Source organism: Aspergillus brunneoviolaceus (genome assembly GCF_003184695.1).
Source record: "Aspergillus brunneoviolaceus CBS 621.78 unplaced genomic scaffold BO95scaffold_6, whole genome shotgun sequence".
NCBI lineage: Eukaryota > Fungi > Ascomycota > Eurotiomycetes > Eurotiales > Aspergillaceae > Aspergillus > Aspergillus brunneoviolaceus.
The window spans coordinates 539,974-567,090 of record NW_020290736.1 but is presented as its reverse complement, the minus strand read 5'-3'; the positions used below and the strand labels follow the sequence as shown (position 1 = coordinate 567,090).

The following is a 27,117-nucleotide window of genomic DNA, read 5'->3' as shown; positions in this document are numbered from 1 at the left end:
GAGAAAAGAGCCGGGACTAGATGAGGCAAAGGACGCCAGGGCTCTTGTGTGGACTCAGATGATTGTGCATGGATGCATGTAATATATGTCATTATATGTGTTTTTGTTTGAATGATTACCATATGTATATGTCGGGTGTGTTGTTGAAAAATGACAATTTGAATCATTTCTACTACGAAGATCAGCAAACCTCGGGTCAAAGATAGTCCGAAGAGCATGTACTCCGTATGTGTAAGTCAACTTGGAAGGAACTTGGTTGGAAGTGAGTGCCGCCCCAAAGACCGAACCAACCAGCCAACCAGCAACCCTGCATTACAATCCCAGGTTGCTAATTACCTACTACGTACTCCGTACTAACTTGTACCGTCTCAGTAATCAATCACTGGCACTCTGTCGGAAGGAGAAGCCGGAGACTAGTCGGGCAGTCCCAACTAGATTCTATTGCTGGACCTCGGCATGTTCCACTTTGACACTTGCACTCCCCGCGTTTCCACTTACTTGGTTTCCCCATTTCATCATCCACATCCTTTTGACTTCCTGTTTTCACTCCTCCTGAAATAACTAACAATTAATACTATCCAACTAACTCCCTCTCTCCCACTCACTTACACAGAGAAAGCCAGACCTACACACCTCCATCCACACATAGCTTACACATACACCCCGAAAGAGAAAATGTCTCAATCCTTCACCCCCACCGATGTCGCTGCGCACAATACCCCGGACAAGGGTCTCTACATCATCATCGACAACACCGTGTTCGATGTCACCAACTTCGTGGATGAACACCCTGGTGGCGCGAAGATTCTGAAGCGCGTGGCAGGCAAGGACGCCACAAAGCAGTTCTGGAAGGTTCGTTTTCTTTCATCCTCGATGGTCTTTGCCAGCCAGCCACCCATCCCTTCCTCCGGAAGCGAAGCCTGGGTGCCGTGTCGGGATCAGGTTTCCGTTCTTTGTCCCCGAGCCCGGTTCTCTCTCACACGCGCGCAACAACCTGCCCCTCTACCCGGCTCGTGTTGCTTCTTGTCCCTTCTTGTTTCGTTTCTTCGTTTAATGCGACTCTGAGTTCACAGCCGGGGCTGACTGGTCCTCTCTCGCGGGCCCCTTAGTATCACAACGAGGGTGTGCTGAAGAAGTATACGCCCAAGCTGAAGGTCGGAGAGATCAAGGAAGCCGCCAAGCTGTGAAACCGAAGCCAACTGCGGATAACGATTCGAAACCATAATTGTCTCTAAGATTGTCCTGTTTTTCTTTCCGTGGCTCTTCCCCTTGACCCCCAACGGAGGGTCCGTGTGGTTCCCTATGTCTCGATTCCTCGCTTCCGTGCATAGAACAAAAGAAGAGCATATACACATATACAGACAGGAACCGAACTCGTCTGCAGACACTGCAGCATGTGTCAATGGACTGTGAGCTAGAGAGAAGGATGAGGGGGGATGATCATTTATATCATACTGCCGGGGCTGGCGATCTTGTGTGTGGAGGTCCCAATCTTGTTGCTGTGCATTGTTCGAGCGGGAGGGATTATGGCTTTTATCAGTTCAATTATATTCTTTTCACCCAAAGACGGCATATTTGCATCCAAAGAGGGTTACAATTTTGGGATACCTTCCGCACCCATAAAGGATAAGACATTAGACAATATCATCTTCGATAAGCGCAGAGAAGAGAAAGACAGAGCGAGAGATGGTATCTAAGACGCTTATAACGCCTGCAGATCGGGTACGCTAGAATCAAAAAAAGCAAATGCATGTAACATATCGGTTAAAAGAGGACAAAATAGCCTCTACTGCTACCGTTTCTGTGACGGTACAGATAGAGACGTTGCTGTCTCAACCTGCTCAGAACTCTGCAAAGGGGTCAACACGGCGAACAGGCTCACCGCCAGTTCGATGCGGAGAAGTAGGATTATGAGCCGCGCTCCATGTGCTAGATGCCTTCCGGCTGTGTCGGCCGGATGGAGGCCCCCGGGTTTTGTCCGTTTGATCAATGAAGGCCTCCATGCGAACAGTTCCGATTGCATCGAAGAAGTTCCCCGTCCTCGAGCCAGTCTCAGATGTACGTTGACTGACGCTGTTGGGTATGCTGTGAATTCCAGGCCCGTAAGACTGAGCGACATACGTGTCAGAGGAGCCTCGCGTGGACTCAACCGACGGTATTGAGCCTTGACTGGAGAAGCTCCGCATCATTGGCATCCGTGGCATGGTGTTGCTTCGTTTTCGCGAATGGTTTGAGAACCGTGGCACCGTCGGAGGGTCAGCAGCATCCATAGATGGATTAGACTCAAAGCCAGTTGGAAGCTCAGGAACGGGTTCGACTTGCCCGAGGAAAGATCGTTTCCCCTTGGGTCGGGGCCGGGGCCGTCCCTTGGCTATCCGGATTGAGTCACGGATTGGATTGCGGCGGAGAGAGGGCGATGGGGCGGCTGCAGTGCCTTCATCCTGTGGCACGGGGGGCAGGGCAGCCAGATCATGAATACCACTAGGAGTGTGACTTAGGAAAGACAATGCCGTCAGCCAGACATAATGTCGTTCCACGCTCGTGGCAGTGAACTTGAGAGCACGTTGTGGCGTCAAAATGAGAATTGATCGATTAAAGTGACTCTGTGTATTAAATCCCTTCGGCAGCGGGTTGTCATCCTTGACATCAAGAACGGACTGGATCATCACTGTAACCACGTTAGTCACGCCAGGTACTTATTGGGTCGCATAAGAGAGCACTCACACTTTCGGCCACTCTTGCCCAGCAGCGCAGGCCCACTCGTAGGCTGCTTGCTGCTCCACATGACGGCACGCTCATAGGGTGCCAGCCAGACCCAGCGCTTGTGCCTTACACCACTGTTGGTGATATTCGCCGATACCTCATCGGCACTGCGCCCTTCCCAACTCTCTTTGTGCTCTCCAACACCACCGAATGATCTCCTCCTCCTGATGTATTTGTACATCCATTCCCCGACCATGGTCTGTGCGATAGCATCAACAACACTGGTGGGCTGGACGGATGTTGCTGTGGAACCTTGCCGTCCATGAGAAAAGGTGCGAGATGCTGTTGGAGCAAAAGCTGAGCGCCGTTGGACGGCTTGGCTTTCGGATGGGGCAGTAAAGTCCTCATATGGAAGTGAAGGGTGCGGCGGACTGACAGGACTGCACGACGAAGTAGATGTCGGCGACGACCGGCTTTCAGGCCGTTCTGTCTGCGCCATAGCAGTCGCAGACCGCACACGCCGGAGGGTTGGACGCCGCATCACCCGCCCACGTCCACGATCGGAAAAAGTTCCAGGATTCGATGGTGTTGGACTTTGTTGACCATCACCTCGACGGGCGGGGAACTTTCTTGAACTGAGCCGGATTGGGACAGGAATAGGAGGAGCAATGTGGGAGGCACTGGTTGCGCGGCCATCATCAATACTAGGATCACTGGGGCTTCGAGCACGCGAAATTTGACGAGCCGCGGTTCCATTGGGTACCATGGCTGCTTTGCGAAAGTTCTGTCTCCGGTGACCTTGTCCCATTCGCTGACTCCAAGAAGACCCGGGCCTGTCTTTAGTTTCGTAGTCTAGGGATACTTCTGGATCACAAGCCTCTGACTTTGATATATGCTCATCAATTTCGGCCAACACACCTCCGTCCAAGCTTGAGCCGTCTTGAGTCGAGACCAGCTTGCCTCTTTTCAGCGTATAAGAAGCGAATGGTCGATTTAGGAGATCGTCATCGGTGAGGACTTCGTTGACTTTATTCGGTAACTCTTCATCACTTCCCTGCTCAAAGCCAGCAAAGAGACTACTCGAGCGAAGTGGACGTCTGAGCTTGCTTTCTGATCCCTCTACCAAAGGACCATTGTCATTGTTGCCTGGATAAGCTTGTACCGTCGCAAGCGGCCCGGTTTCCTGATTAGGCTTGATTTCTCTCTTCTTAGACCGGGGAGGTGGTGGGCAGTATGGCTGAACAGGAAGATACTCGGTCACATTGTAGAACGGCAGGTCTGGAATAGCGGATGGGAGCAAGCTAGCTGGCAATTTGACTGGCTGTTGGCTTATCTTTATCTCTTCTGTTTGGATTCCAATCGCCCGACAGTCGGAATTCGAGCTAAAACTGGCTTGACAAGACACGCTCCTGGTTTGTGGTGGGAGAACTACGCTACCTCGAGGAGAAGGTGGTTCAGAGCAAGGGGGGTGTATTGCGATCATCGGTATCTCGAGTCCCGACGCGCTCATGTCGCCAAGCGACATACTGATTCGCTGCTCATCAGGTTCCCCAACTGGATGTTCAATTGTTTGCATGGAAGATGAAACCATCAAAACTGGTTTGGGTGCTTGGACATCGTCTAGGCTGGGTGTCCACGGAGGTGTGGGGAGGCCTGCCACGGTTTGACAGGAAGCGGATACCATGTCGATGGTCAGAGTTGATGTACTGATATCTCTCACTTGGCACGAACACCGGCTTTCTTCACTCTCATTTTCGTCCGGAGCCTGAGCTGAGGCGTCGATCTCAGGTAGGCAGTCCGATGTGGGTGACGGAGGAAGAGAATACTGCACCCCGGTATCTCGATACACGAATGTGTTTGAAGAGAATCTCAGAGGGCTACCAGGCTCCGACGCTAGTTCATTCTTGGCACCATAACCCTCTATGCTACCAAGCGAAAGTCCCAGGATTTTCCTAGCCTTTGCCCCCATGCTTATTGTGCTGGACAGCTGTGAATGTACCGAGACGGGCCGCTCCTCTGGTAGAGCCTCAGGAGATACAGGTCTGAAGCTGTGGTCGAAAGACTGAAACTCATCATCTTCATCAAAAGCAAGCTCTTGGGCCAAATTCAATCCTTCACCTTTGACCACTGGAAAGTTGGTAACGCTTGCCATAGAGTAGCGTACATTGTGGTAGTCGAGTTCGTCGCAGTTGCCAGTACTAGTACTCATGATGCTGGTCCGGCGGCGTCCTTCGCTGCTTGAGACGATGCTCGTGGAATCACTGTCCTTGCTTGTAAGCCTCTCGTTGGCGCCTGTCACGCGTTCGCTCTCCCGCGTGGGATGAAAAGAGCGTGCTTCCTGTGCTGCAGCCACCTCATTCAAGACGACCTTCAGCCGACCTTCAACCACATGGATTTTCCGTTCCAAGGTTCTGCGTTCCCGGTCCCAATTGTCCTTCTCTCGATCCCACAGCTGCACTGTTCTTTCTGTCTCCTCTTCGAGACTGCGAGCCTTTTTTTGTGCTTGCTCTTGTTTCTTGCGAAGATCTGCAATGTTTGCGAATGCTTGGTCCCGCTCCTTGGCGAGTTCACTGATAGCGGAGGACGAGCCACCTTCCAAAAGCTGCAGCTGCTGCTTGAGCGAGCGAGACTCTTTCATGCTCTTCGATAGTCGTTCAGTAAGGCTGCCATTCTCTGTACGTGATTCGTCCAAAGTATGCTCCAAACTTTCAATCGCCTTCAGTTTACTCTCCACATCTCGCCGGAGCGAAAGGATTTCTGACACCAAAGAGGCATGCAGAGTTGGGGTGAACCGCCGCGGATCTAGCGGTGAAAGATTGTCGTCCTCCACATTATCATCATAGTCGCTGAGACCCGGGGGCGAGAAGCTGTGAATTGGCAGTGAATTGAATGAGGAGAGGTCACTTAAGTCCACTTGTAATCGAATGGACGGGGCTCTTGGGGGTGTAGACGAAAGAGGTGGAAAGCTCTTTGCCACTGGAGAGCTGGTATATATGCTATTGGCGGCCATTGCGTTCGTATCAGAAGAGATAGCTTTCAAGAAGCATCCCCTTGATGGTGACGGATCAATCAGATCTTGCCGGAATGTGTTATGCAGCATCCATGTATGCCGCGTCTCCTGAGTGGCGTAGAATAGCTCCGCCGACCCCTCGATGGAGAACAAGTCGTTGGCCAACCAGTAGCTGTAGGACTCGATCAAGGAGACTTTCCGACTTCTAGACAACAGATAGCATTAATCATAACCAGTCAGTCTTTGATGTTCAAGGGACAGAGCGAAAGGCCGAAAACATGGTTGGAGGTAGTGAAATGGCATACATTAAGCCGGCACTCGACGCTTGCGCGTCCTGTGGCCTTCTTGGGCGATTCGTGCAGAAAGAACAGGCAGATGCGGGCGTGAGGATACTCAGCAAGATATCTGTGGTAAAGAACGCTGCCCGTCACTTAGTGAGAGGAAGGGAAGGTGTTTGAAGTATGATGGGCGACGTAGGGGGAGTCGAACAGGAAGTATGGAGGAACAGAGGCGAAGTACTGAATCTGGTAGCAGCGCAACTGCGGCGTCGCGGACCCGGAAACACGAATGATATTTTCTTCCTTGTCTTGGTTTATCTTGCCTTGCCTTGCCTTTTTTTAGAAAAAAAAACATAAATAAAAAAGAAAGAAAAAACAGAACCGACAAAATTAAATCATGTACTGTACATCCCAGTAGGTCCGAGATTCTAGCCAGACTGGCCATCTGAGGGGAAGGGAAAGATTATCAGTGAAGGCGTCTGTTTGATCACACCCGATTAAGCACTAAATTGGGGCTTGCGCCTGCACAGAAACCTTGTCCGAGCTTCGAATAGAGAGTCGGCCGGTCATAGTCATTGATTGGATTAGGACGAGATAACTTAGACAACGTTACAAAAGGACGAACAACAAGTCCAACGGGGTTAGCTTCAACCAGGGGTGTTCGCTAGATTAGGGGGATGTGGATGTGGGATACTTTGGTGGGGAAGGGGAACGCAAATGAGATGAGTTATCATCGAAGGCAATCTCCACGTACCTACCAATTATTTGTTAGTGAGGAGAGGTCACCAAACGACTCCACCAGAGCTTGCCACTGCTGGCCTAGAGAGCGATACCGATCCAATCAAATCTCGATAGATAGAGATGAGGTTGTACTCGAGTAGGGCGACAGGTTCGGCTGAGGATGCAGGTACATGGGTTGGGAGGAGGAAGAAAGAATGTGCGGACTCTACGGAGCAATCAGTGTGAGTGACTAACTTTGTTATGCTAGTAACTTAATCAGCTCTGTTGATTCAGCCAGTGGGGAATAATAAAAGGAGGCGGCGGAGGAAGCAGAAGATGAAAAAGAGGAGAGAGAACAACGGCGCGCGTGCCGGAGGTGGGAGGGGGAGAGGAGGGGAGAGAGGAGAGAGGGAGGGAAAAGGAGGTCAACTATCTTGCCTGTCCATTTAGGCGGAAGATCGTCACTGTCTGTTTTCCATAATGGAAAAGAGAGGGACAAGAATCACCGAGTTTCATATATCATGAAAAATGGATGAACAAAACGGAGTCCACGAACAAAGAAACCAACCGTGTTTATCCACGAGCCATTAAGTCACTAATGCAGCAACGAAGGCTGCAGGTGCTGTAGTTAAGAGAGATTCGAGACGCAGAGTGCTAAGCACCGGTTGTGACGGGGGTTCGTGTCAAGCGCTAGGCAGTTAGTTAGTCGTGGAGCTAGATACACTAACTAGTTACTCCGTACTATAGTTAGTCAAGTTAGTCCGGGACCCGCTGGTTTTGAGACAATTCGCCTTTTGGCACTCTGGATATTGAGTGTGTATCCTTCCCGAGCATCATAACTTTATGATGATTGTATTCCAGCCCTTCTTCGTTGTTGGCCAGGTTGAGCAAACTATTTTCATCTTGACCCGGTCAGGGTAGGTGAACAATGGCAGTCCGTTTGCGCATAGCGTTCTGAAGGCTTACCAGATGTCAACGTGCAAGAGAGCAAGCAGCGTTGTCGTTCGCCTCTCAGTAATCTCTACAGTGGTGAGTTAGTAAGTCATCATCGGAAACGCTCTCGATATTGCGTCTACCCTCGAGTTGATCATCGAAAATCCGTGGCCCGTGTTGTAGACGCCATTATTGAACTGGTCAAGTCCGGTATTCCTCTGACTAGCCCTATGAGCCGATATGAGGGAGCCCAGCCTACAAATAGACTCGCGCAATATTTTAGGAGGTGGATAGATCAACGTACGCTGGTGGACCGTTGAGCGCGCTTCGATGAGCATTATGCTGGTGCAGCGTGCCTCGTGCTTTTCAATTGACGTCGGAGTTGGAAATATCCTGGAGGATCGAGCAAGGTCTGAGGGGAAAAACGAGCATAGAAAACCAGCCGGGAAGGATCCTTGGATGTTGGGTCGGCCCAGCTCGAGCTCCCCACCCCTTTTTTTCGCCGTTCCCTGGTTCAGGAATAGACACCAGAGGCGACGGACGGGCCGGCGCTCAACTTTTGAGAAGTGACCCCATTCCGGAAATTAGAGGCGGAGCAGCGACAAGCCCTTGCTTAGCCTTGGTGGTCGAATCGCCGGTGTAGTTCTTCCTTTGACTGCTCGTATGCGCTTGAAAATGGGCTGAATTTTACGAATCTGTCAGGCAGCACAAATCTCGGACCTGCGGGTCGATATTAATATCATAGTGAATTATGACCTTGGCGGGCAATTGGTACGGGGACGGAGTTTTCGCAGGGCCTTTCAAGGTGGAAGTTTCCCATTAAGCAATGCGTCCGTTCGCATTCGATCGTCATCGAAGGGCTATGATGATGTGCACTAGACAGGTTGTGGAATTAGAGAACTTTCTTATAGCATAACTATCGGCCGTCAGTCAGCCTGGAGCTTGAAATAGATGAACGTGGAGAATAAGTAGTCTGTCGCAGACTCGCAGCTACATAGTAACTTAGTTACGGTACGTACTGTACCATAAATCATCCAGACTGGCTTTATCCTTGGCGACCCACGCGGCAAAACGACTAGCTTTTGCGCCTGCCGGACGCCGGCTCAGGGGCAAAAGCGCGCGACTTGGAACTGACAGGTCAACCGTGCACGGAAAGAAGTGTCTCGGATGCTGAGGGTTGTCAGTCAGCATTGGAATAACTGCCCATCCACTTGCAATGCTGACCTCGATGCTGTCAAAGGAAAGAGAGGGCATTTACGGAGTAGATATCGGGTAGATAGGCAAGATACAGCAGTACCTAGTACCTAGTACCTAGCATTTTCAAACCTTTCTCCCTGGATTTATCAATTGGTTAGGACAATGCAGAAAGAATGAAAGAAGAGACAGCCGCAAGAAAGAAACACAGTACCTACTATGTACAGTACGTTTGCTTGGAGACCCCAGGGGGATGTCTGGGTCGAACAACGAACTGGGATTGCGCCGTTGAACGCGGCGATCATTGGGTTGCAGCTGCAGCTGTCACAATCACCAAATAGAAGATGACTAATGCAGAGAGCCTGCCTCCTTCTCCTCCTCTCTTTTAGGTTTCTTCAATTGACCATGCAATAAGTTGATAACTAACTCATTTTAGAGCTTGGAAGGCCTTCCCGACCGACCTTCGACCTAAATGCAGCAGGTCTTAGCACGCTAATGATGAGATGTGATGGCCCTCGCATGATGATCATTCTAGTCCATCAAACGAAATTGATCTTATTGCCCCCTTGGTGAGTTTCCTATTTGACCCAATGGTTCTATGGGAGTATGGAGTGACTACCTACCTATGGAGTACGGAGTACTAATCAACTCAATGCAGGTCATTGGTCATTACCGATTACGTATAGTTAACTAAGTTAAAGTTAGCTATGGACTCTAACCAGCTTACCCCGCCACGTCTTATCCTCGGCTCGACAACCACGATCTGGGACGTCGATAAATTGCGCTATCAAGCTCGCTCTCATTAATTGCACGCGGACTGAGTAGCTTCAGATAACACTAGACTGAGCACAGAAAATGAGGTGAGAAACAGAAATTTGAAAGCTCATCGCTACGGGAACTCATTCACGCTCTGATGGCGAACACATCAATTCTCAAAGTGCTATTTTTCGATGTCTTTGGAACGGTTGTAGAATGGCGTAATTGTGTCGCCAACTCTCTGAGGGAAGCTGCTGAGTGCGCATTGCGAGACCCCAGGAAAACACTCTCGTCCGCTCTGCGTGCCCGCGCGACGGCCATGTCCTCCAACGACTGGCAGGATTTGGTGGAAGAATGGAGGGCGTCCTACGGCCGATTCACAAGAACCTTTGACCCGACCCAAGCTTTTATCTCCGTTGATGAACACCATTTCCACTCCATCCAGAAGCTGCTCCACGAGCAGAACTTAAAAGGACTGTTCACCGAGGATGAACTATGGGAGCTTGTTCTTACCTGGCACCGACTCGAGCCGTGGCCTGATTCAGTCAACGGCCTTGAATTACTCAACCGTCGTTTCCGGACCTGCACTTTGTCCAATGGCAACGTCTCTCTCTTGAAGGACCTCCAACGCCATGGATCTCTGCCCTTCACGGATATTGTCAGTGCTCAACACTTTGGGGCATATAAGCCGTCGCCACAGGTGTACACTGGCGCAGCAAAGCGCTTTGGACTGGATCCCCGCAATTGTGCAATGGTGGCTGCACACCTTTATGATCTGAAAGCCGCCAAAGCCCTAGGATTTGCGACCATTTATGTGGAACGAAACGAGGAGAGTCTCACTCCTCAAGAGATTGCTCAAGCCAAAGAGCAGTATGTGGACGAGTGGGTTGATGGTGCCACGGATGGATTGATCGAGGTCGCCCGGCGCCTAGGCATTCCTGAAGAACCCTGACATAGCGAATACCTGTCAATAGGCCTGAAGGTGGGCTTTTCTTGGTCTTCGTGCTTCAGAGTTGTAGGAAGAAAAGTCATATACGATACGGCCCCACAGGCTCAGTCGGCTCCAACCTGGACTCAGTGTATCATGATACCTCTGGCATCGCAGGCACTGAACGTTTACACATCTCATTAATATACCCACAAACGCAAGGTCATCGCTTCGCAAGTCTGACTGCATGCTGTAGCATTGATTCTCAACCAGTCAAGTAGCTCTTGGTCTATCAGCGCAGGCCCAGTCCTGTAATTCATGCGGGGTTGCAGGAATGACAACATCGCGTCGATTTGTCAGCGGTCAGCACAGGTTCGTAATTAGTCCCCCAGTCTTCGAGCAGCCAGGCTATTTAGTTTCAAGGTGACCGGACGGTTCTGATGCAGTGATCGTGATGGTCGATCGCAATCTTTGACAATTCGGTGTCATCACAATGTCTGAGCAGGTATGTAGGTTTGCATTACCTGTTGTCGATGAGCAATCATTATTGACTTCTTAGAAATCTGGCGTACACTCTCAGGCCGATGCGGACGGCCACTTCAGGCGTAAACCAGCTGCGTTTCGCTCCTCTATCTCGCGTGATCCTAACGCAGAATTTCCGGCGCAGAAGGATCGTTATGTGTTATACATCAACTTTGGGTGTCCATGGGCACATCGGACTAATTTAGTCCGGTCACTCAAAGGTCTAGATGATATAGTCCAGCTAGTTGTTCTCGATCCCGAGTTGGGACCGGACGGTTGGTTCTTCTCTGATAGATATGGGTCTGCGCCAGTGGATCCTTTGTATGGCTTCGAGAGGTTGAGCCAATTTTACTTCAAAGCAGATCCTAACTATGAAGGCCGATACACAGTCCCAATGCTATGGGACAAGAAAAAAGAGACAATTGTCAACAATGAGAGTGGCGAGATTATCCGCATGTTTTATTCCGAGTTCGACGATTTACTTCCCCATGAGCTGCGAGAGACCCATCGGCTTGGTGGAAATTTCTACCCGCCACACTTGAGAGCTGAGATCGATGCGATGAACTCATGGGTTTACGACAAAATCAATAACGGAGTGTACAAAACTGGATTTGCCACGACACAGGAGGCTTATCTAGACAACCTATACCCGCTTTTCGAAGCACTAGATCGGATTGAAGACCATCTGGCCCAGCCAGGGCATCAACCATATCTCTTCGGGAAAGAGATCACGGAAGCAGACATCCGATTGTATCCGACCATTGCTCGATTTGATGTGGCTTACTATTTGATCTTTCGGTGCAACCTCAAGATGATCAGACATGACTACCCGTTGATTGACCGCTGGTATCGGGGGTTGTATTATGATGAGACCTCACGTACCCAAGGCGGAGCATTCAAGAAGACTACGTTCTTCGAGATTGTGAGTCGGGCATTGATACATCAAAATAGGACTATCACTAATGTCGTCCGATAGTATAAGTTCGGGTACCTGAAGTCTTTAGGGAAGCGATTGGGCAGCCTACAGACGATCATTCCGGCAGGCCCGGCTCCAGACATCCTGCCTGCGAGCCTATAATAGTTGAGGGGCGGCATGCATGGCGCAGAGACTAATCAGTGCTAGATGGGGCGATCTGGCGATCTCCATGTAACTAACGCACTCTTATCCCATGCATACCTTCTCATGAAAGGGTTTATATTTCTAAGAGACCCCACTTGCAGCACTGTTTCACAGCTATAGAGGCCCTGACATGCTATCCTAAGCCAACGCCATTGTCACGGAGATAGGGTAGTAATTCACCTTTTTATGATCTCGATGCAGGGATAATAGGTTGCGAGGATCGTCGTGCCTCCTCTCTTAGTTGAGCCGGGTGATCTCCGGAGCTCGGGCTGCAAACAGGGTTCACGCTGGCTGAAAGGTCGGTTCAGGTCGAATATATTAGAAGTTAGACAGAGTCAGTTGGCAGTGTTCGAGCACTCCTGGCTGGTAGATCGCAGTGTGTTTCACCAGTTCCAACGACAGAGTGTTCCAGCTCGATACAATAGTATACCAAGACGCAATTGTCCAGATAACGGACTAGCTTACCAGAAATGTCCCAACCACGCGAGAAACAAGGGTTCACAGTCGTACCTAACAGTTTCATAGTCATGGATTGGACTTTGCTCGAACAGAAAACTCATTAGATTTTGTTCTCATTGGATATCCAGTTCCGATGGCGGCCAGGCATCCGAGAAGCCATGGAACTTAACTGAACGCACGTGAGGTCGGTGCACTGGTTGGGTGCCTCGAGTGCATCGGGTACATCCAGGGGGCAAGTAGGATTAACGTAGGTACGTAGCGTAAGGCAGGTGGAATGGGAAAGATCCACGATCTTCTTCTTTATACTGTACTCATACTTAACTCTACTCTCCTCATTCTTCCATCCAGCGTCGTCTCATCTCATGCTGCAAGCCAGGTTACGTATACGACCGGACAGCCAAGGATCAATTGCTGTCGCTGTATCCATGGGAGACTTGGCATTCTAGTTATCTCCACCACCACCTCCTCATCCCCCCTTCTCATCTCCCCTGATGCCATCATAGAAAGTAGTTAACTAGTACCGCGCTTTTTGGTTATCTCTTTTATGTTGACTATCCACGTCATGTCTAATTTGCTTTCGTCACTTTTACGAGGTCTGCTGTTACCATACAGAGTGTAACGGAGTGGTAACAACTCGTAACTGGTAACCAACTGTCAAGGTGCACGGGGAATGGCCATGTGCTCGAGTGGGCAGGGGTGGTTGCCGCAAGTCAGCGACCGTCCCATAGCGGTGGGACGCCGGCCCCTGATCCCGTTCTCCGTATCCATGATGGTTTTTATCCACCCACGGTGCATATGAATGTGTCGTATGTTCCTAACTTCCTTAGCTGCATATCTATCAAAGTACAATAGTCAGTATGAAAAGACGATGACTTATGTCTTGCGTCTGTAACTTTTAACTAGGTACATGTAGTTAGTTATCACAAGCCGGCCTATTTAGGCATCCTAACGATGACATGATGGTTGATGAATGATGCAGCATGATTTATCATGGCTGGTGATCATGGATAACCATGGTAGCTGCCTATTGAGAACTAGTGCTCTCGAGATCTGCTGTTGAAGAGGACCGAGTCAGTTTAATTGGAAAAGGACACATACTCAGATTACCAACGACGTATCGACAGTAAAGTGATCTAACTGATTCGGGATTACGGACCGCTGCGGTGCAGTCTCCGAGAGCTAGTAGCATTCCACGTGGGATGAAAGCCGGGGCTGGGAAATTAGATAGGCGGAAGAGCTGTGGTGAACCTCGCCAGGAAACGCCGCTGTAGTATGCTGGTTCATATTAAGATTAAATTTGACTGTCATTCTGGTTGGCCATTGGCAAGAGCCCAGACTAACTGCTTGATAAGCATTGGGTGGAAGGAAGGCACTCTTTCTGCCAATCGTGTGTTCACTCAACCAATGCTGCTTGTCGGCCTAGCCGCCGATCCAAATCCTAGGCTCATCTGTCTCCCCTTTGAAACATTCATCCTCCATTCCAGCAGAGTTGCCAATCAATCAGTCAGTCAGTCAGTCAGACTGGTTGGGTTACTAGAACTAGAACAAGAACCTCCCGTGCTCACACTATGGCTCGGCCCGACATCTGTTCCTCTGTTCCGGCTGCGCCTCAAGTTCTCGCTGGTGCGTGGAATCCCTGTTAGGAGTCGATTCATAGATAGTAGCAGGAGACGCAGTAAACTGATGTCATAGAAGCCTAGTGCCTTCCAGAAGCAATTCAATGATTTTTCTGGAAGCTCATCAGGTTGGAGTACCTTCCGTGTACCGAGTACCGATGTGATAATAGGGGTTAATTGGGATCCACCGAGCTGCTTAGCTATCATGGATTATCCTTTTCCTCGGGAGGCCCAAACTAGACTGGACTGGCAGAGGGTTCGCCAACTTCGCCTAGACGTCATATACTTAGGAAAACTGCTGCTGAGCTTCGGTTCTCCTCAGCACTCAAAAGATAGGCAAAGGGAAGTGTGTAGATACATATGGTATGGCAGCAGCAGCAGCCGCAGTAGCAGCCGCAGGATGAGAAGTGGGATGGTATCTTGTTACACTCTATCTAGTTTCCTTTCTTGTCCTCACCTCCTCATCGATTCATGTCGCTTTTGTTACCAGAGAAAATCCTGACATGGATTGCGACTTTCTTGGAGGTGGGATTATCCTGGGACCGGGAAAGTTACGCTTTGGGAATCCCGATAATCAGGAAGATGGGTTTTAGTCTCCTTCTACGGGGCCGCGGAATATTCTACCCTTCTCCCCGTAGCACTTGTGTGGAACAATGATTTCTAAGGACATCACCAACAGTGAAAATCTCCCTGCTGCGCGGGACGGATGGGTCCTCGCCTGTTTTGCATCGGTTGGTCCAGACGATAGCCCATAATTGCTGTATACTTGAAGGCATCCATCCGAACCTGAGACACATCCCGAATCTCTTGCTTGCCACCAGGTCAATTGACCCTGCGCGATCTAGAGTGTGTGACAAAACGTCCTGAAGCACGGGTGATACCACATCAGACTTGAGGCAAGACACATGAGTCTGGTATGCGATTCCTGACCGACCGGGTGTAGTTTAATACCACCGATACCACGTCTTTTCTCTGTGTGTGGGGAGCAGCCATGAAGGTACTAGTGCCGTTGAGCACCCACTTCGTGTCTACCCGAAACCATCCTGAAGAATACTTACTGACTGCATGGTTCATACATTCATGCATACTGGGTACTGGGAAGGCTTGCAATGCGCTCAGAAAACAAAGGAATTGCGGTGGGGGTAGGGGTTAACACATGGAAGCAATGTTCAGATCATTGGCGCAGGCACCGACGGGAGTATCTAATCGGTCAAAGCATACGATGGGTTGGAACCTTGGAACTCTGTAGGGAAGCCTCGGGTTGTCGGTTAGGCCTGTATCAGGAAAGGAAAGATTCTTAGCAACCGGATTGAGTTCAAACGTACTCGTGGTCTAAGTGCGAGCCAAGAGTAAAGTCTTGAATCTCGAGTCTATCATGGCTGAGTGAGTGAATGCTGTTGTAGCTGGTTTGTTTCCATTTCTCAGCTCAAATGTGTAACAAGAGCCTATGGGATGCTTGGATTTGAGGCAATAGAGACCTTACATAATTTAGAATATTCCATAAGAGTGTGATTGAAGCGCAGAGTTGGCGTCCAGCGACTGTACTATGGCTATGTTATGAGAGTATACAATCAACAATCCTTTCAAAAGAGACGGATTATTAGAAGGATATTGTATGATAATGTATTGTACTGGCAAGCTGAAAGTGGCTGCATGCAGACTGCAGACTGCTAGCAGAAGATTGTATTGTATTGTAATGTACTGTACTCCGTGATCAAGTCACCTTGCACAGTTTCTCTTCCCCGGGGCCTTTCATGATAAGTTACCTGCCTGATAAAGTAACTGTACAGTATGTTGTACATAGGTAGGCAATTGGCACGCTTTTCACTACTCAATACTTACTCAACTTATATTACATAGTTAGTACTCCGTAGTCACGCCGCCACGTCCGACTTCTGTTTGCTTAACCTCCCACATTTCCTACTCTCCTCTTTTCCCTCTCGTATCTTTTCCCTTCCGAAACCATATTGCCTTCCACCATCACCCCCCCTCTCCCCATCTACCCCTACGCTCCCCTCCCCTTCCCCTAGGGACTCGTCGTTTTAAAGCTAGTGCAACACAGCTTGCACCGAAGTCATCAACCAATCTTAAACAGACTAAACCGCGGCTGTTGTTCTCCGGCGACAGGGATCACGGTCTCCGCTGCTTCATTTTTATCAACCAATATTTCTCCTCTGTTAACCTCGCCTCTTTGCTTTCTCTACTTTCTCTCGCGCGTTCTCTGTCTCTCTCTTTCTCTTGTCAGCTTGATTTGTTTTCTTTTCAGCCATTCCTTCCTAAACCTACCTCCCGATTAGTCTACCTTTAGTCACATCTTTCGGTCGTCTCTAGTTACCTCCCTCTCACCCCATCTCTCACCCTTTCTCCCTCCCTCCCTCTCTCTCTCTCTTCTCCCACTTACTTCTAATCACCCCTCTCTACCTCATTGCTCCCTGTCTTCTCAGCTCGCCTGCTACCCTGCCCCCCCCCCCCCCAATATCTCCAGTATTAAACCAGGGACCTATTTATCCAGCTGCGGAAGGTCTTGGATCGAGACAGAGATCTATAGGTTAACCCCCTCCCTCTGACACTTCTCCGACTGGCCAAGCCTTTCTTGCTTCTTGGTCCTGCGCATATACCCCTCTCTCCCTTCCCGCCAACTCAATTCAGAAAGTCGTTCGTTCTACCTTAAGCTCATCTACGCAGGCTGACTTCTCCGCCAATTAATCCCTTGCTGACAATTTTTCACTGCGATCTCGCCCCTCTTCTCACGTGGTTAGCATTCATTGTGAAGCACCCATAATCTCGAACTTCATCGTCATCTTTTTTTCTTGTCTCGCAACTTGTGCGAACTTCAGTGATCCCTCCTTAATCTGATTATTCCCGCTCCTCCTCCTCCTCCTCCTCCTCTTCTGGGGAATTTCTCCCCCCTCCCCCTACTCTCCCGCAATCGCTTTCCCATTCCCCCCCGGTTCACGCGGAGTTACGGGTCAGCCAATCGATCAAACTCCGCCCGCTTGCTTGTACCCTTCTGCAACTGTGGGTGGCCGCTTACTTGAGATTCCTCGAGTCAACTCGGAACTTCTCGTCGAACTTCAACCTCAGTCTCCTTAATTCACACCCGCTTCTCAGACGCCCACATCACCACTTTCTCGGAGGTCGCCAACGCAACTTTACCAGCAATACGTCTTTGTCGCACTGCTACTCAAAACCTATTTCCATCACCATATCAATTGATCCAGGTATGCCTCATTTAGTATTTTTACTCTCATAATTTCTTTGCTCTTCCCGAAGTCTTGCCGTGGACACTTGTTGTTCGTCTCATTTCCGGGGTGGGTATGCGAGCTTGGGCAGCGGTCTAAGAGCTTTGGTTTTGAGTGGCTAATCGCACTACCCAATTAGTTCTTCGGACCCCCATCGTTTCGCAACGCTCCGTTTCCGCGTCCGTGCTCGCCGTGGAGCCCGCATACATCTCTCTCGCCTTCGCCTTTTCATTTCTCCCTCATTCTCTCTACACTCGGCAGTTCTACCAGAATACCGCTTTCTGGCTTCTTCACCTTACGCCAGGTGTCTTGAAAAAAGTGATCATACTCCTTACCCACGAAACAGATACTTAACTCATCATGTCGGGAAAAATGACACTTTACAAGCTGGTGGTGCTCGGAGACGGTGGTGTAGGGAAAACGGCTCTCACGATCCAGGTTAGCTTCTACCATAAATGTCTACGCTCAATCTCGGCCAACTGACCCCCTTTCTTTCGTTCTAGTTGTGCTTGAATCACTTTGTTGAAACCTACGATCCGACCATCGAAGATTCCTACCGAAAACAAGTGGTCATTGACCAGCAATCATGCATGTTGGAGGTGTTGGACACCGCCGGCCAGGAAGAGTACACAGCACTGAGGGATCAGTGGATTCGCGACGGAGAGGGATTCGTACTTGTCTACAGCATCACTTCGCGAGCTTCCTTTTCCCGCATACAGAAGTTCTATAATCAGATCAAGATGGTGAAAGAATCAGCCAACTCCGGATCGCCCTCAGGTGCTAGCTACTTGGGCTCGCCCATACACACCCCTTCTGGCCCTTCGCTCCCTGTGCCTGTCATGTTGGTCGGCAACAAGAGCGACAAGGCTGTCGAGCGCGCAGTTTCAGCACAGGAAGGACAGGCTCTCGCCAAAGACCTCGGGTGCGAATTTGTCGAAGCCTCCGCCAAGAATTGCATCAATGTGGAAAAGGCATTCTACGACGTCGTGCGCATGCTCCGTCAGCAACGTCAGCAGCAGGGCCGCTCGCAAGACCGGCGGCCGACAGGAGGAGCCCGTGATCCTGGCCCCGAATATCCTCGGTCATTCCGACCCGACCGCAATGGCAGTCATCGACGTCCTTTCAAGTGCACAATCCTATGATCTTGGCAATATATAAACATGCAGCCGCCTGGCTCTATTTCGGACCGTTCAATACTGGTCTAGACCCTGCAAGGAAGCGCAAGACACAATTGCCGAGAATCAGGAAATGGGCCGGTGGCAGGGCTCAAAACCTTCCGCACATGTGACTCTTCTTACGAAAACCCGTTCAATCCAACTCACGACATCTATCTATTATCGTACCCTTACTCATATTGGCTGCTAGACGCTTCGCCGATCTTTACGGCCTATATGAGATTGCAGCCTGCAAATCATTTCCGTTTGCTGTGTTATGCTGTATTGAAAGTACTTTTTTTTTTGCTACCATGGGTGCACTTTGTTCCACCAATGCAGGCAGAGCATCAGGCTATGCTTGATGCATGAATTGCGATTATCTATTCTCTGTGTTGTACGCGGGTGATCATTTCTTGGATTCTACCGCAGGGTGTTTTGACTACAGCAGGGTATTGTGGTTCAAAGGGTTGCGGATCTAGGAGCTCCTTGTACCAAAGAAAGATTCGCACCTCATATGCCCTCTTTCTTGTCTGTTATCTGCGCTCTTTCGCAATAATCTGCGTGTGGTTCTCATTCTTCCTGTTCTATTCTTATCTTGTTATTTCTATTGCTATTGTGTTCGATGCCCGTTGGCCCCGACCCAACCTGGATATGAATTCTGCTTTCAACCCTGCTTCACCATGGTGCAAGGCAACAGCATGAAAGCAACCGACAACCTTACAAACGGATGAAAGCCACATCAGGGTGGTAGAGTGTGATGGGCGCAATGGAGATTATTGGTGGACATGGGATTTCAATGAATGGTTCGCTTGGAAGCCAGCAACGACATGGCAGTCGACCGTTTAGCAGGCATTGCGATATGATACCCTACGGCTGAACTCTTATGAGTTGTGCTTTGTTCTGTTCCCTTTACTTTATTTCCTTCCCCCCCTCTTCTCCTCTATTTTTCTCCTTTCTGTTCTTAAACCATTGATTTTGCTGTGCTCATGTTGACGCATCTGTACCCCCACCAAAAGACCAAAAGATTAAAAGAAGACCCAATAAATTAAATGATAGAATGCAATGTGAAAATGACACTATGCTCTTCACGAGGTGTCCCTGATCACTTAAGGCCAGGGACGTTATCTCCTCCCACAGCTTTCTACTCTCTATCTACATACTATATTTTGGATCTACTCAGTCTCTTTCTCTAGGGCGCGTGCAAATCTAGTGGTTTTGCCTCATAACGCTGATCTTTTTGATCATGCAAGCAAGCAAGCAAGCAGACAATCACGTTCTTCACTCTACTTACGCAGGAACGAGTTCGTCTGATCTCTCTTCAAGGTCCCGGGCGCTTCCGATGGCGTCATGCAGCACAGCTGCAAGTGACATGCTAGCCGTACCAGGGTCAGTGGTCCGGCCATTATAGTATGAACAATAAATAAGGTAATCCGAGGATCTTGCCTAGTGGGGCCGATTTGGCTACAGCCCATTGAGACTACCAGGTAAGTTAGTTACAAGATGGGGAGATCTCAACAAATGACAACTGCATCCATCACCACCAAATGAGCAATGGCAACTTATCCATGATGCTCTGGAGTATGACTGACGGGGGAGAAAGCGCAACTCCCCTACCCCGTTGTGGCAGCCGGGGAGGATCTCTGGACAAGATCGTACTACCCATTCGCCCTGCAGCTCTCTGGGTACTGTACATCATCGGTATCTCGTCGCAATACTTGGCGGGCTCTGCGACATACGAGTAGCTATCTGCAGAAACTGTGGGGCTAAGGTAGGCTAGGTTTCAACATAACTTCATTCTAAGGCAGTTACCCGCAGGGAGCGTTTTGCACCAGTTTGTCTAGGCGCTCTGCTTCTTACCGGTGAGAGGAGATGAGTTCATGCCAGTATCCTCTTCGCCTTGCGCTTCCGTCCTTTTTTTTTTCTAGTCCGTCGTTTTATTTTGTCTGTGTGGCTAAGGTCACTTTGTTAGCCCGATGCTCTGACTTAAAACACTCTGGTCCTTAACGAAGGATTTTACCATGGAGACGTTTGGTCGGGATTGAAGCATCTCTGCCAATCCTACGCACCACCAGGTACTGCCCGCATTTCCCTCGTCTGTTGAATATTTTAACAAGAACAAAAAGTGGTGGTGGTGGTTGTTTCCAGCACGGATAGCTGCAGTCTTGACAGCGGTCGGTCAGTCTCTCCCAGTTCCTTTGCTTTTTTCCTTGTCTTGAACTTGTTCAGGCGGTATGTGTGTGTGTGTGTAGGTAAGGGCGAGAGTACCTTAGTATCAGTAAGCCATCCAGGGAGAATATGAATGAAACGCTTCAATCCAGGAAATTTTGGGCCAGTCCTTTCTTCCCCCCCAGACTAGTATTGCGGGAAATGCTAGACGATCAGAAGACCTAGGGGGCGCTCACGGAAGACTGCGTCGAACAACCGGAACTCTTGTAGGGGCGTGGATGAAGGGAGGAAAATCCCACCCAGATCACAATTGGATGAGGACACAGGAGATTGTACATATATGCCCACTTGATCTTGATCAACGAGGTGGCATTGCTTGAGGCGAAGCACGACTTAGATGTAATGTAGGTCACTTGCATTGCAGGCTGCCTACCTAGGCCCTTTTTTCACTCAATTCGTACGACAGTGCTGAGCTACCACTTAACCTGAGCTACCGCTTGATGACGGTGGGGATGGGGGATATCTGAAGTTTGCATATCTCTTCTCCCTTGGCGGTACTGGGGCACCGTATGGCAAAGTCTTGTTGCGGTCTAGCAATAAACAAAGCGGGGCCCGGGGGGGGGGTCAGTCGGCCACGCGGGAAGTGGTAGTGGGGATACCATCATGACGCAGGAATGGTGCTCAAGGGAATCCGATCATCTGGATGAGCTTTGTGTGGGCTACGAGGAGAGCTCTGGTGATGACGTGGAGTCGGGATGGGATCGAAGGACGGAGAATCAAGTTGGTTTTCGACTTCTTTCACTTTGAACAATTTAGGTCAATCGAATCAGTGGTCCGAGGAACATGCCTCACACATCGACATTAAAATTATACACAAGATGAGAAGGGCTGATAGAAAAAAAAAGGGAGGTGGTAAAGACATGCACAGCCCAAGCCCAGGGAAAACAGATAATATGGGTCATCGAAGTTAGGAAGGGGAAAAGAGAGAGAAAAAAAGCGCAAGCCATCATAAAAGAATCAAACCAAGTTATATGGCAAGTCATGAGAGGGAGAAGAAAGAAAGAAAAAGAAAAAGAAAAAGATATTCACACAAATACACCAAAAACATGTCAAAGTCAGGAAAGACACGCGAACAAAGGAGACCGTCCTTGCCAACATCCCCGCCCATTTACCAATCACTTCAGTCACGTACGGCGAGATCAGATCAGGCATCTCTCCCCTCCCACTGCAGTCGGCTGCCACCATCTTGCGTCGCTTTCCTTTTTTTTCCCTTCTTTTCCCTTCAAGGTAGAACAACAGAATTTAGTGGTTGATTGCAGCTGGGGGACGATAGGAGATACATCATCGGAAACAGCAGTAGTGATTCGGCATTGGAATGGATTAGATTTTGTTTTCTGTTCTCTTCATAGTCCGGGTATGGGCCCGGAGCGAAAGCGAGGATGTTCCGAAAAGAAGAAGAGATAGGGGGAAGCTTTGGGGCTTCCTACAACCACTCCATCTGTTCGGTTTATCCCTTCTTGCCCGGGTCATCTATACAACAAGAGCCGCCCCCCTTTTCAGCATTTCAGGTACACTGAAAGGCAGCTTACAACAGGTAGGCGACGAGAGCGAAGACGGTGGCGAGACCGGCACCAGCGCCGACGGCAGCACGGGAAGCACCGCCAGTGAAGACGGGGGCGGAGGGGCTGGTGGCAGAACCGGAGCTGGAGCCAGTGCCCTGGGCGGAAACACCCTCGGGGGAGGAGCCGGTGCTGGAGGAAGAGGAGCTGGAGCTGGAGCTAGCGCTGGCCACGGGGCTGGCGGAGGCGGAGGGGATGGGCTTGGAGGAAGGACGGCCGGAGGGGATCACGGGGCGGGTCGAGAAGATTCCGCTGGGGCCGGGGGTGGGCTTGATTCCCTGGGGGTGGGCTCCCGTGGCTCCGCTGGGAGAGGAAGCACCAGCACCGGGTGATCCAGAGGATCCGGAGGATCCGGAGGAGCTGCCGGAGGAGCTGGAGCCTTCATTGGGGGAACCACCGCTAACGGCAGAAGCACCGCTGGGGGAGATCTCAGAGCCGGAGCTGGGGGTAGAGCCAGTGCTGCCGGAAGAAGCACCGCTCGGGGAAGACTCAGAGCCGGTGCTAGAACCGGAGGAACCCGAGCCGGAGCTGGGACTCGAACCAGTGTTGCCAGAGGAGGCACCGCTGGGGGAGGTCTCAGAACCAGTGGATCCGGGGGTCGAGCCGGAACCGGAGCTGGGGGTAGGCCCAGTGCCAACGGCATCAGCACCGCTAGGGGAGGCTTCGGAGCCCGAGCCCGAGCCGGAGCCCGAGCCCGTGCTGGGAGTGGCACCAGTGCCAGTGACAACAGCAACACCGGTCTCAGTGGCAGGAGCAGCGGTGGCAGAGCTAGATTGTCCTTGTCAGTCAAAGCGATTCACTTCCCGTTGAGGGCACACGAGAGAGACGTACCACTTGTCGCAGTGGGTCACAGTGGAGGTGACCAGAGGAGTGCTGTAGGTGTAGGCAGTGCCGGAGATGGTGACGGTGGAAGGCTTGTCCAGCAGTTAGTCTCATAGGCATCCAACCAGGTTCACACATAAACACTCACCTGAGCAGCAGAGGGGTTACCCTGGCTGGCAGTACCGGGACCGGCAGCCAGAGAAGTGGCCTGAGGGCAGTAAGTGGCATACTCAGTCACAACGACGGTCTTGTACTCGGTCGCGATGGCACCGGCAGCCAGGGAGGCGACGACAGCAGCTGAAGAGACACGCATGATGAATGATTGACGGGTGGTTTATGGATTTGTTGTGTGTGTGTGTGTGTGTGTGTGTGTGTGTGTGTGTGTGTGTGTGTGTGTGTGTGTGTGTGTATGTAGAGGGCTCGAGATTGGCGGAGAATTGATTTGCGCTGAGTTTATATTGGTGTCAAAAAGAGTGACGAATTGACGGGATTGATCGACTGTGTCGAGATAAAGAACGTAATCGGCGCGGAGACCGGGATTGTAAAGGTGAAACAGCGAGTGCGTGGGGTGAGAGAGAGAAAGAGAGAAAGAGGGAAGAGAAAAGAGAGGGAGGAAGAGGTAGAAAAGAGGGCGGAGGAGGCGTAGAAAAAGGAGGCCAACGGATGATCACTCAGGGACTAGACTACAGCCGACTACCTCATTTCCTGGACTGGTGGTTGACTAGTCATTTTTCTATGGGAGATTAAATGAAATCTCATCAACGCGGGCAATCCATGAGGGTTTAGTTGCTTTACTAGCCTGTTTCACCTCCAGCGGGGGCGGATCCGTAATATTTGCCAGGGCTCCACGCATGAAGGCGTTCTTCAGCTCGTGTGTGCCTGACTAGGGGAATCGAGTGCAGTGTTCGTGCAAAGAGACGGTGTGTCAGTGTGTGTACTCCGTACTTAGTACTTTGTACTTTGATGGCAATAGTGGTTGGTGGTGGTAATACGGAGTAATGGTGATGGTACGGAGTAGTGCAGAATGCAAGGCACCAGGTAGGGCTTGGCTCGATCAGCTGGTCTCCAACTTGCTTAGTATACGTACTGTAGTTGACCAACTTACAAGAGGGGAAAACAAACAACTCCAACCCTCCGCCCGAGGCTAGACTTGGATTCGAGCTCCTCATTGCACTAGACTAGGGGTCTATTCTCATCTTTCCCCTCCCTCCCCTCCCTCCCCTCCTCAGGGTCTTACTCTCAATCAGCCTAACTAGTCAGAAAGACTCTGTTTTTAGAGTCAACCAAGTATGTTGAGGAGACTCTGTGAGTGGGAGGTGGTGTTCCTGAGAAGGAGGTGTTCCGTGGAAGTCATGGATGGACCGACCCATTCAATTGGGCGACTCCTGACCATCCTTGCCCACTTCAGAATGGCTCAGCCTGTGGTGTCTCGGGAAAGAACAAGGTTCAATTAATGGAGGGAAATAGTTTAATTTCTATGGCTCTGGCTCCGGCTCTGGCTCTGGCTCCCAATGCGAAAGTCGGATAGTATGGAAAAAAAAGGAGACTTTATTATTGTCAACCAAGTCTCCGTACTGAGGAATAATTTGTAGTGAGCGTAGGATACAGTCAGTTAACTGGCTGGCACCCACGGCACTGTCTCTCCCAATCGGTCCGGATAATCTCTTGTCCGAAGCGGTTTGTCATCACCCGAATTTTATGATTCAGTATGCAAGACATTGTACCGCACTTGCAAGTCGCAACAGTTGACTTACTATGTACTCCGTACTGCGTACTGTGCTGCACATTGCTTGAGACCAACACTTCTTGCAACATGTTCGATCAGATACCATCACTGCCGATAAAACACTTTCTCCATGTTGTCTTGAACCTGAAACAGCCCCAACAACAGCATATTTAACTTACCAAGTTACTGAGTAACTGATCAATGGAATCGATCGAGTCTTAGTCAGACTGATACATACCTAATATAGCTAATCAGCACGTGCAATAGATGCTCGTTTCCGTATCAGTTGGCCCCCAACAACATGACGCCCGTATCCTTGTTTCAAGGTCCAAGGGAGGGAGGCTCCAACTTGATTTGACGTATCATTGATAAAAACAGCAACAACTACGCTGCATACCCAGCCATCTCGCAGCCATGCATATCAGCCAGGTATGTCTGTTCTCTAACTTCTCCAAGTGAGTTCTACATCATCTTCACCTGACTTTCGTTCGCGAGATGAAGGGTTCCAAGCTTCCGAGAGATGGGCTGGAACCCTTCGCTTGACGTGATCAGAAATACATGAAGACTAACTCATCGTCTATCTAGCTATACACTTACCCTATCAAGTCGATTCGTGGGACGGCCCTCTCGTCCGCTACCGCCACCCGAACAGGCTTTCTCTACGATCGCCGGTTCATGCTCCTGAAGGTCCTTGACGATGGCACCTTGAAGAACATGCATGTTCCACACTTTCCAGAAATGTCCCTTTTCCAAGCCGAGATTGTCCTCCCTAGCGAGGATGGTACGGAACCAGGACAGATTATAGTGACCTTTCGGCCAGCTGCGAGCGAGACCCTCAGTGATGACAATGGCACCAAATCAACCCGCATCCTCCACCTCCCCCTTTGTCCTGACACGCGGCAATTGGGAGAGCTGGCCATCGTGATGCATCAGAGCCCCACGAAGGGATATAATATGGGGGCGCAGTATAATGATTGGTTCAGCGAGTGGTTCGGATACCCCGTTGTGCTGGCCTACCTGGGACCACATTCGAGGCGGGTTCTCGGGAGTTTCGAGCCCTCAAAAAGTGCAGCGCATGCGGGGGTGATCAAGCAAGAAACCACAGGAAAGCCAAAAGGAAAGAAAAATGATGCGGGCATGCTCACTGCGGGGACAGTGGTTGGGATCGCTGGGATGACCCTTTTGTTCAATCTACTAGTGGGCTTGAGTACGACGGGCGCACAGAAAGCACTGTCGATGTCCAGCGCGGCAGCGGTGATCGTGTTGCTGGTGGTTATGCTTTGGGGAAAGGCTATCTATGATCGAGTCGGTGCAAGAGGGGAAGGAGAGGAACGCATCACATTCGCGGATACGGCCCCGTATCTGCTAGTGTCGGCGACATCGGTGGACAACGTGTCGGAGCGGCTGGGAGGGGGCCTGGACATGGATGTCACCAAGTTCCGCCCAAACATTGTTGTGGCTGGCGCAAAAGAGGCCTTCGAGGAAGACTTCTGGGCGGAGGTGGTTATTGGGTCTGGCAAAGAAGGAAAAGCGCGGCTGCTGCTGACAGCCAACTGCATTCGGTGTCAGAGTCTGAATGTCGACTATGCGACGGGCGCGATGGCACAGGGGGAGATGGGCAATGTGTTGAAGAAATTGATGAAAGACCGTAGGGTCGACAAAGGGGCGAAATTTAGCCCAGTCTTCGGTCGATATGTCTTTCTCGACGGTGAGTCGGAGGGTCAGACAGTGCAGGTGGGTGATGAGGTGGTTGTCACTCGACGCATGGATGAACGAATGGTGTACGGTGAGTACTGACCGCAGAGTACAATGACTTGTGATACGAACTCGACGGTGATTGGCATGACTGACTGAATGACTTGCATAGATTGGCCCGGGTTGACCAATTGAGATCTAGGGGGTTGGGCACGAGATACGAGATGGAGTATACTGTAAGGGAGGAAGATCTGGGACATAGACCCTAGTCAACAAGTCAACAACAATGCACCGCGGAAGATCTTGTTCCGGTTCCTGGGATGGGCAGTCCCATGGTTGAAGCGGCCAACTGGCTATAGAGCTAAGCTTGGATACTGCTGGTACTGGTAGGTTCCCTCATCAATGACATTGTTTATTACAAAGATGTACAGCCCATCCGAAGTTCGGAACGCAA

At 50.4% G+C, this 27,117-nt stretch overlaps 9 protein-coding genes across 9 annotated transcripts; 6 read left to right on the top strand and 3 right to left on the bottom strand.

The window, feature by feature from the left end:
- The first annotated feature begins 275 nt into the window (after window positions 1-275).
- On the top strand, window positions 276-1,561 carry BO95DRAFT_438891 (cytochrome b5-like heme/steroid binding domain-containing protein). The gene is made up of 2 exons (XM_025585610.1): window positions 276-852; window positions 1,110-1,561. The coding sequence occupies exons 1-2, from the start codon at window positions 676-678 to the stop codon at window positions 1,185-1,187; spliced, it is 255 nt and encodes an 84-aa protein (XP_025446666.1). The 5' UTR covers window positions 276-675; the 3' UTR covers window positions 1,188-1,561.
- Window positions 1,251-1,769, top strand: BO95DRAFT_223039 (uncharacterized protein). The gene has a single exon (XM_025581213.1). It carries the CDS (start codon window positions 1,437-1,439, stop codon window positions 1,695-1,697), a length of 261 nt encoding a protein of 86 aa, XP_025446665.1. The 5' UTR covers window positions 1,251-1,436; the 3' UTR covers window positions 1,698-1,769.
- On the bottom strand, window positions 1,770-5,904 carry BO95DRAFT_223038 (putative nuclear migration protein). Its single transcript, XM_025581212.1, has 2 exons — window positions 2,725-5,904; window positions 1,770-2,668 (listed from the first exon to the last, which is right to left on the bottom strand). Exons 1-2 carry the CDS (start codon window positions 5,801-5,803, stop codon window positions 1,842-1,844), a joined length of 3,906 nt encoding a protein of 1,301 aa, XP_025446664.1. The 5' UTR covers window positions 5,804-5,904; the 3' UTR covers window positions 1,770-1,841.
- On the bottom strand, window positions 5,905-6,556 carry BO95DRAFT_223137 (uncharacterized protein). The gene is made up of 2 exons (XM_025581214.1): window positions 6,019-6,556; window positions 5,905-5,918 (listed from the first exon to the last, which is right to left on the bottom strand). The coding sequence occupies exon 1, from the start codon at window positions 6,434-6,436 to the stop codon at window positions 6,107-6,109; it is 330 nt and encodes a 109-aa protein (XP_025446663.1). The 5' UTR covers window positions 6,437-6,556; the 3' UTR covers window positions 5,905-5,918; window positions 6,019-6,106.
- A 2,701-nt stretch (window positions 6,557-9,257) lies between these two features.
- On the top strand, window positions 9,258-10,554 carry BO95DRAFT_223015 (haloacid dehalogenase, type II). The gene is made up of 2 exons (XM_025581211.1): window positions 9,258-9,407; window positions 9,497-10,554. The coding sequence occupies exon 2, from the start codon at window positions 9,752-9,754 to the stop codon at window positions 10,544-10,546; it is 795 nt and encodes a 264-aa protein (XP_025446662.1). The 5' UTR covers window positions 9,258-9,407; window positions 9,497-9,751; the 3' UTR covers window positions 10,547-10,554.
- Window positions 10,555-10,893: 339 nt separating this feature from the next.
- On the top strand, window positions 10,894-12,306 carry BO95DRAFT_223006 (uncharacterized protein). The gene is made up of 3 exons (XM_025581210.1): window positions 10,894-11,027; window positions 11,082-11,966; window positions 12,021-12,306. The coding sequence occupies exons 1-3, from the start codon at window positions 11,016-11,018 to the stop codon at window positions 12,120-12,122; spliced, it is 999 nt and encodes a 332-aa protein (XP_025446661.1). The 5' UTR covers window positions 10,894-11,015; the 3' UTR covers window positions 12,123-12,306.
- A 5,535-nt stretch (window positions 12,307-17,841) lies between these two features.
- rasB (Ras small monomeric GTPase RasB) lies at window positions 17,842-18,623 on the top strand (the record flags this gene model as incomplete). The annotated part of the gene is made up of 2 exons (XM_025588669.1): window positions 17,842-17,919; window positions 17,985-18,623. 2 exons carry the CDS (start codon window positions 17,842-17,844, stop codon window positions 18,621-18,623), a joined length of 717 nt encoding a protein of 238 aa, XP_025446660.1.
- A 3,832-nt stretch (window positions 18,624-22,455) lies between these two features.
- Window positions 22,456-23,745, bottom strand: BO95DRAFT_222893 (putative GPI anchored protein). The gene is made up of 4 exons (XM_025581209.1): window positions 23,391-23,745; window positions 23,252-23,334; window positions 22,725-23,188; window positions 22,456-22,672 (listed from the first exon to the last, which is right to left on the bottom strand). Exons 1-4 carry the CDS (start codon window positions 23,553-23,555, stop codon window positions 22,647-22,649), a joined length of 738 nt encoding a protein of 245 aa, XP_025446659.1. The 5' UTR covers window positions 23,556-23,745; the 3' UTR covers window positions 22,456-22,646.
- Window positions 23,746-25,553: 1,808 nt separating this feature from the next.
- On the top strand, window positions 25,554-26,765 carry BO95DRAFT_353190 (MOSC domain protein; the record flags this gene model as incomplete). The annotated part of the gene is made up of 2 exons (XM_025582172.1): window positions 25,554-26,051; window positions 26,259-26,765. Coding segments are annotated over 2 exons (1,005 nt in total), but the record flags the coding sequence as incomplete, so codon positions are not given.
- Between the last annotated feature and the right edge of the window lie 352 nt (window positions 26,766-27,117).

Coding starts and splice junctions, on each gene's coding strand:
- BO95DRAFT_223039 (XM_025581213.1), top strand. CDS start 1,437: ATGATCATTTATATCATACTGCCGGGGCTGGCGATCTTGTGTGTGGAG.
- BO95DRAFT_222893 (XM_025581209.1), bottom strand. CDS start 23,555: ATGCGTGTCTCTTCAGCTGCTGTCGTCGCCTCCCTGGCTGCCGGTGCC. Junction 23,335..23,390: donor GTAACCCCTCTGCTGCTCAG/GTGAGTGTTTAT, acceptor CTGCTGGACAAG/CCTTCCACCGTCACCATCTC. Junction 23,189..23,251: donor GTGACCCACTGCGACAAGTG/GTACGTCTCTCT, acceptor AGGACAATCTAG/CTCTGCCACCGCTGCTCCTG.
- BO95DRAFT_223006 (XM_025581210.1), top strand. Junction 11,967..12,020: donor AGACTACGTTCTTCGAGATT/GTGAGTCGGGCA, acceptor GTCGTCCGATAG/TATAAGTTCGGGTACCTGAA.
- BO95DRAFT_223038 (XM_025581212.1), bottom strand. CDS start 5,803: ATGCTGCATAACACATTCCGGCAAGATCTGATTGATCCGTCACCATCA. Junction 2,669..2,724: donor GGGCAAGAGTGGCCGAAAGT/GTGAGTGCTCTC, acceptor ACGTGGTTACAG/TGATGATCCAGTCCGTTCTT.
- BO95DRAFT_223015 (XM_025581211.1), top strand. CDS start 9,752: ATGGCGAACACATCAATTCTCAAAGTGCTATTTTTCGATGTCTTTGGA.
- BO95DRAFT_438891 (XM_025585610.1), top strand. CDS start 676: ATGTCTCAATCCTTCACCCCCACCGATGTCGCTGCGCACAATACCCCG. Junction 853..1,109: donor CCACAAAGCAGTTCTGGAAG/GTTCGTTTTCTT, acceptor CGGGCCCCTTAG/TATCACAACGAGGGTGTGCT.
- BO95DRAFT_223137 (XM_025581214.1), bottom strand. CDS start 6,436: ATGGCCAGTCTGGCTAGAATCTCGGACCTACTGGGATGTACAGTACAT.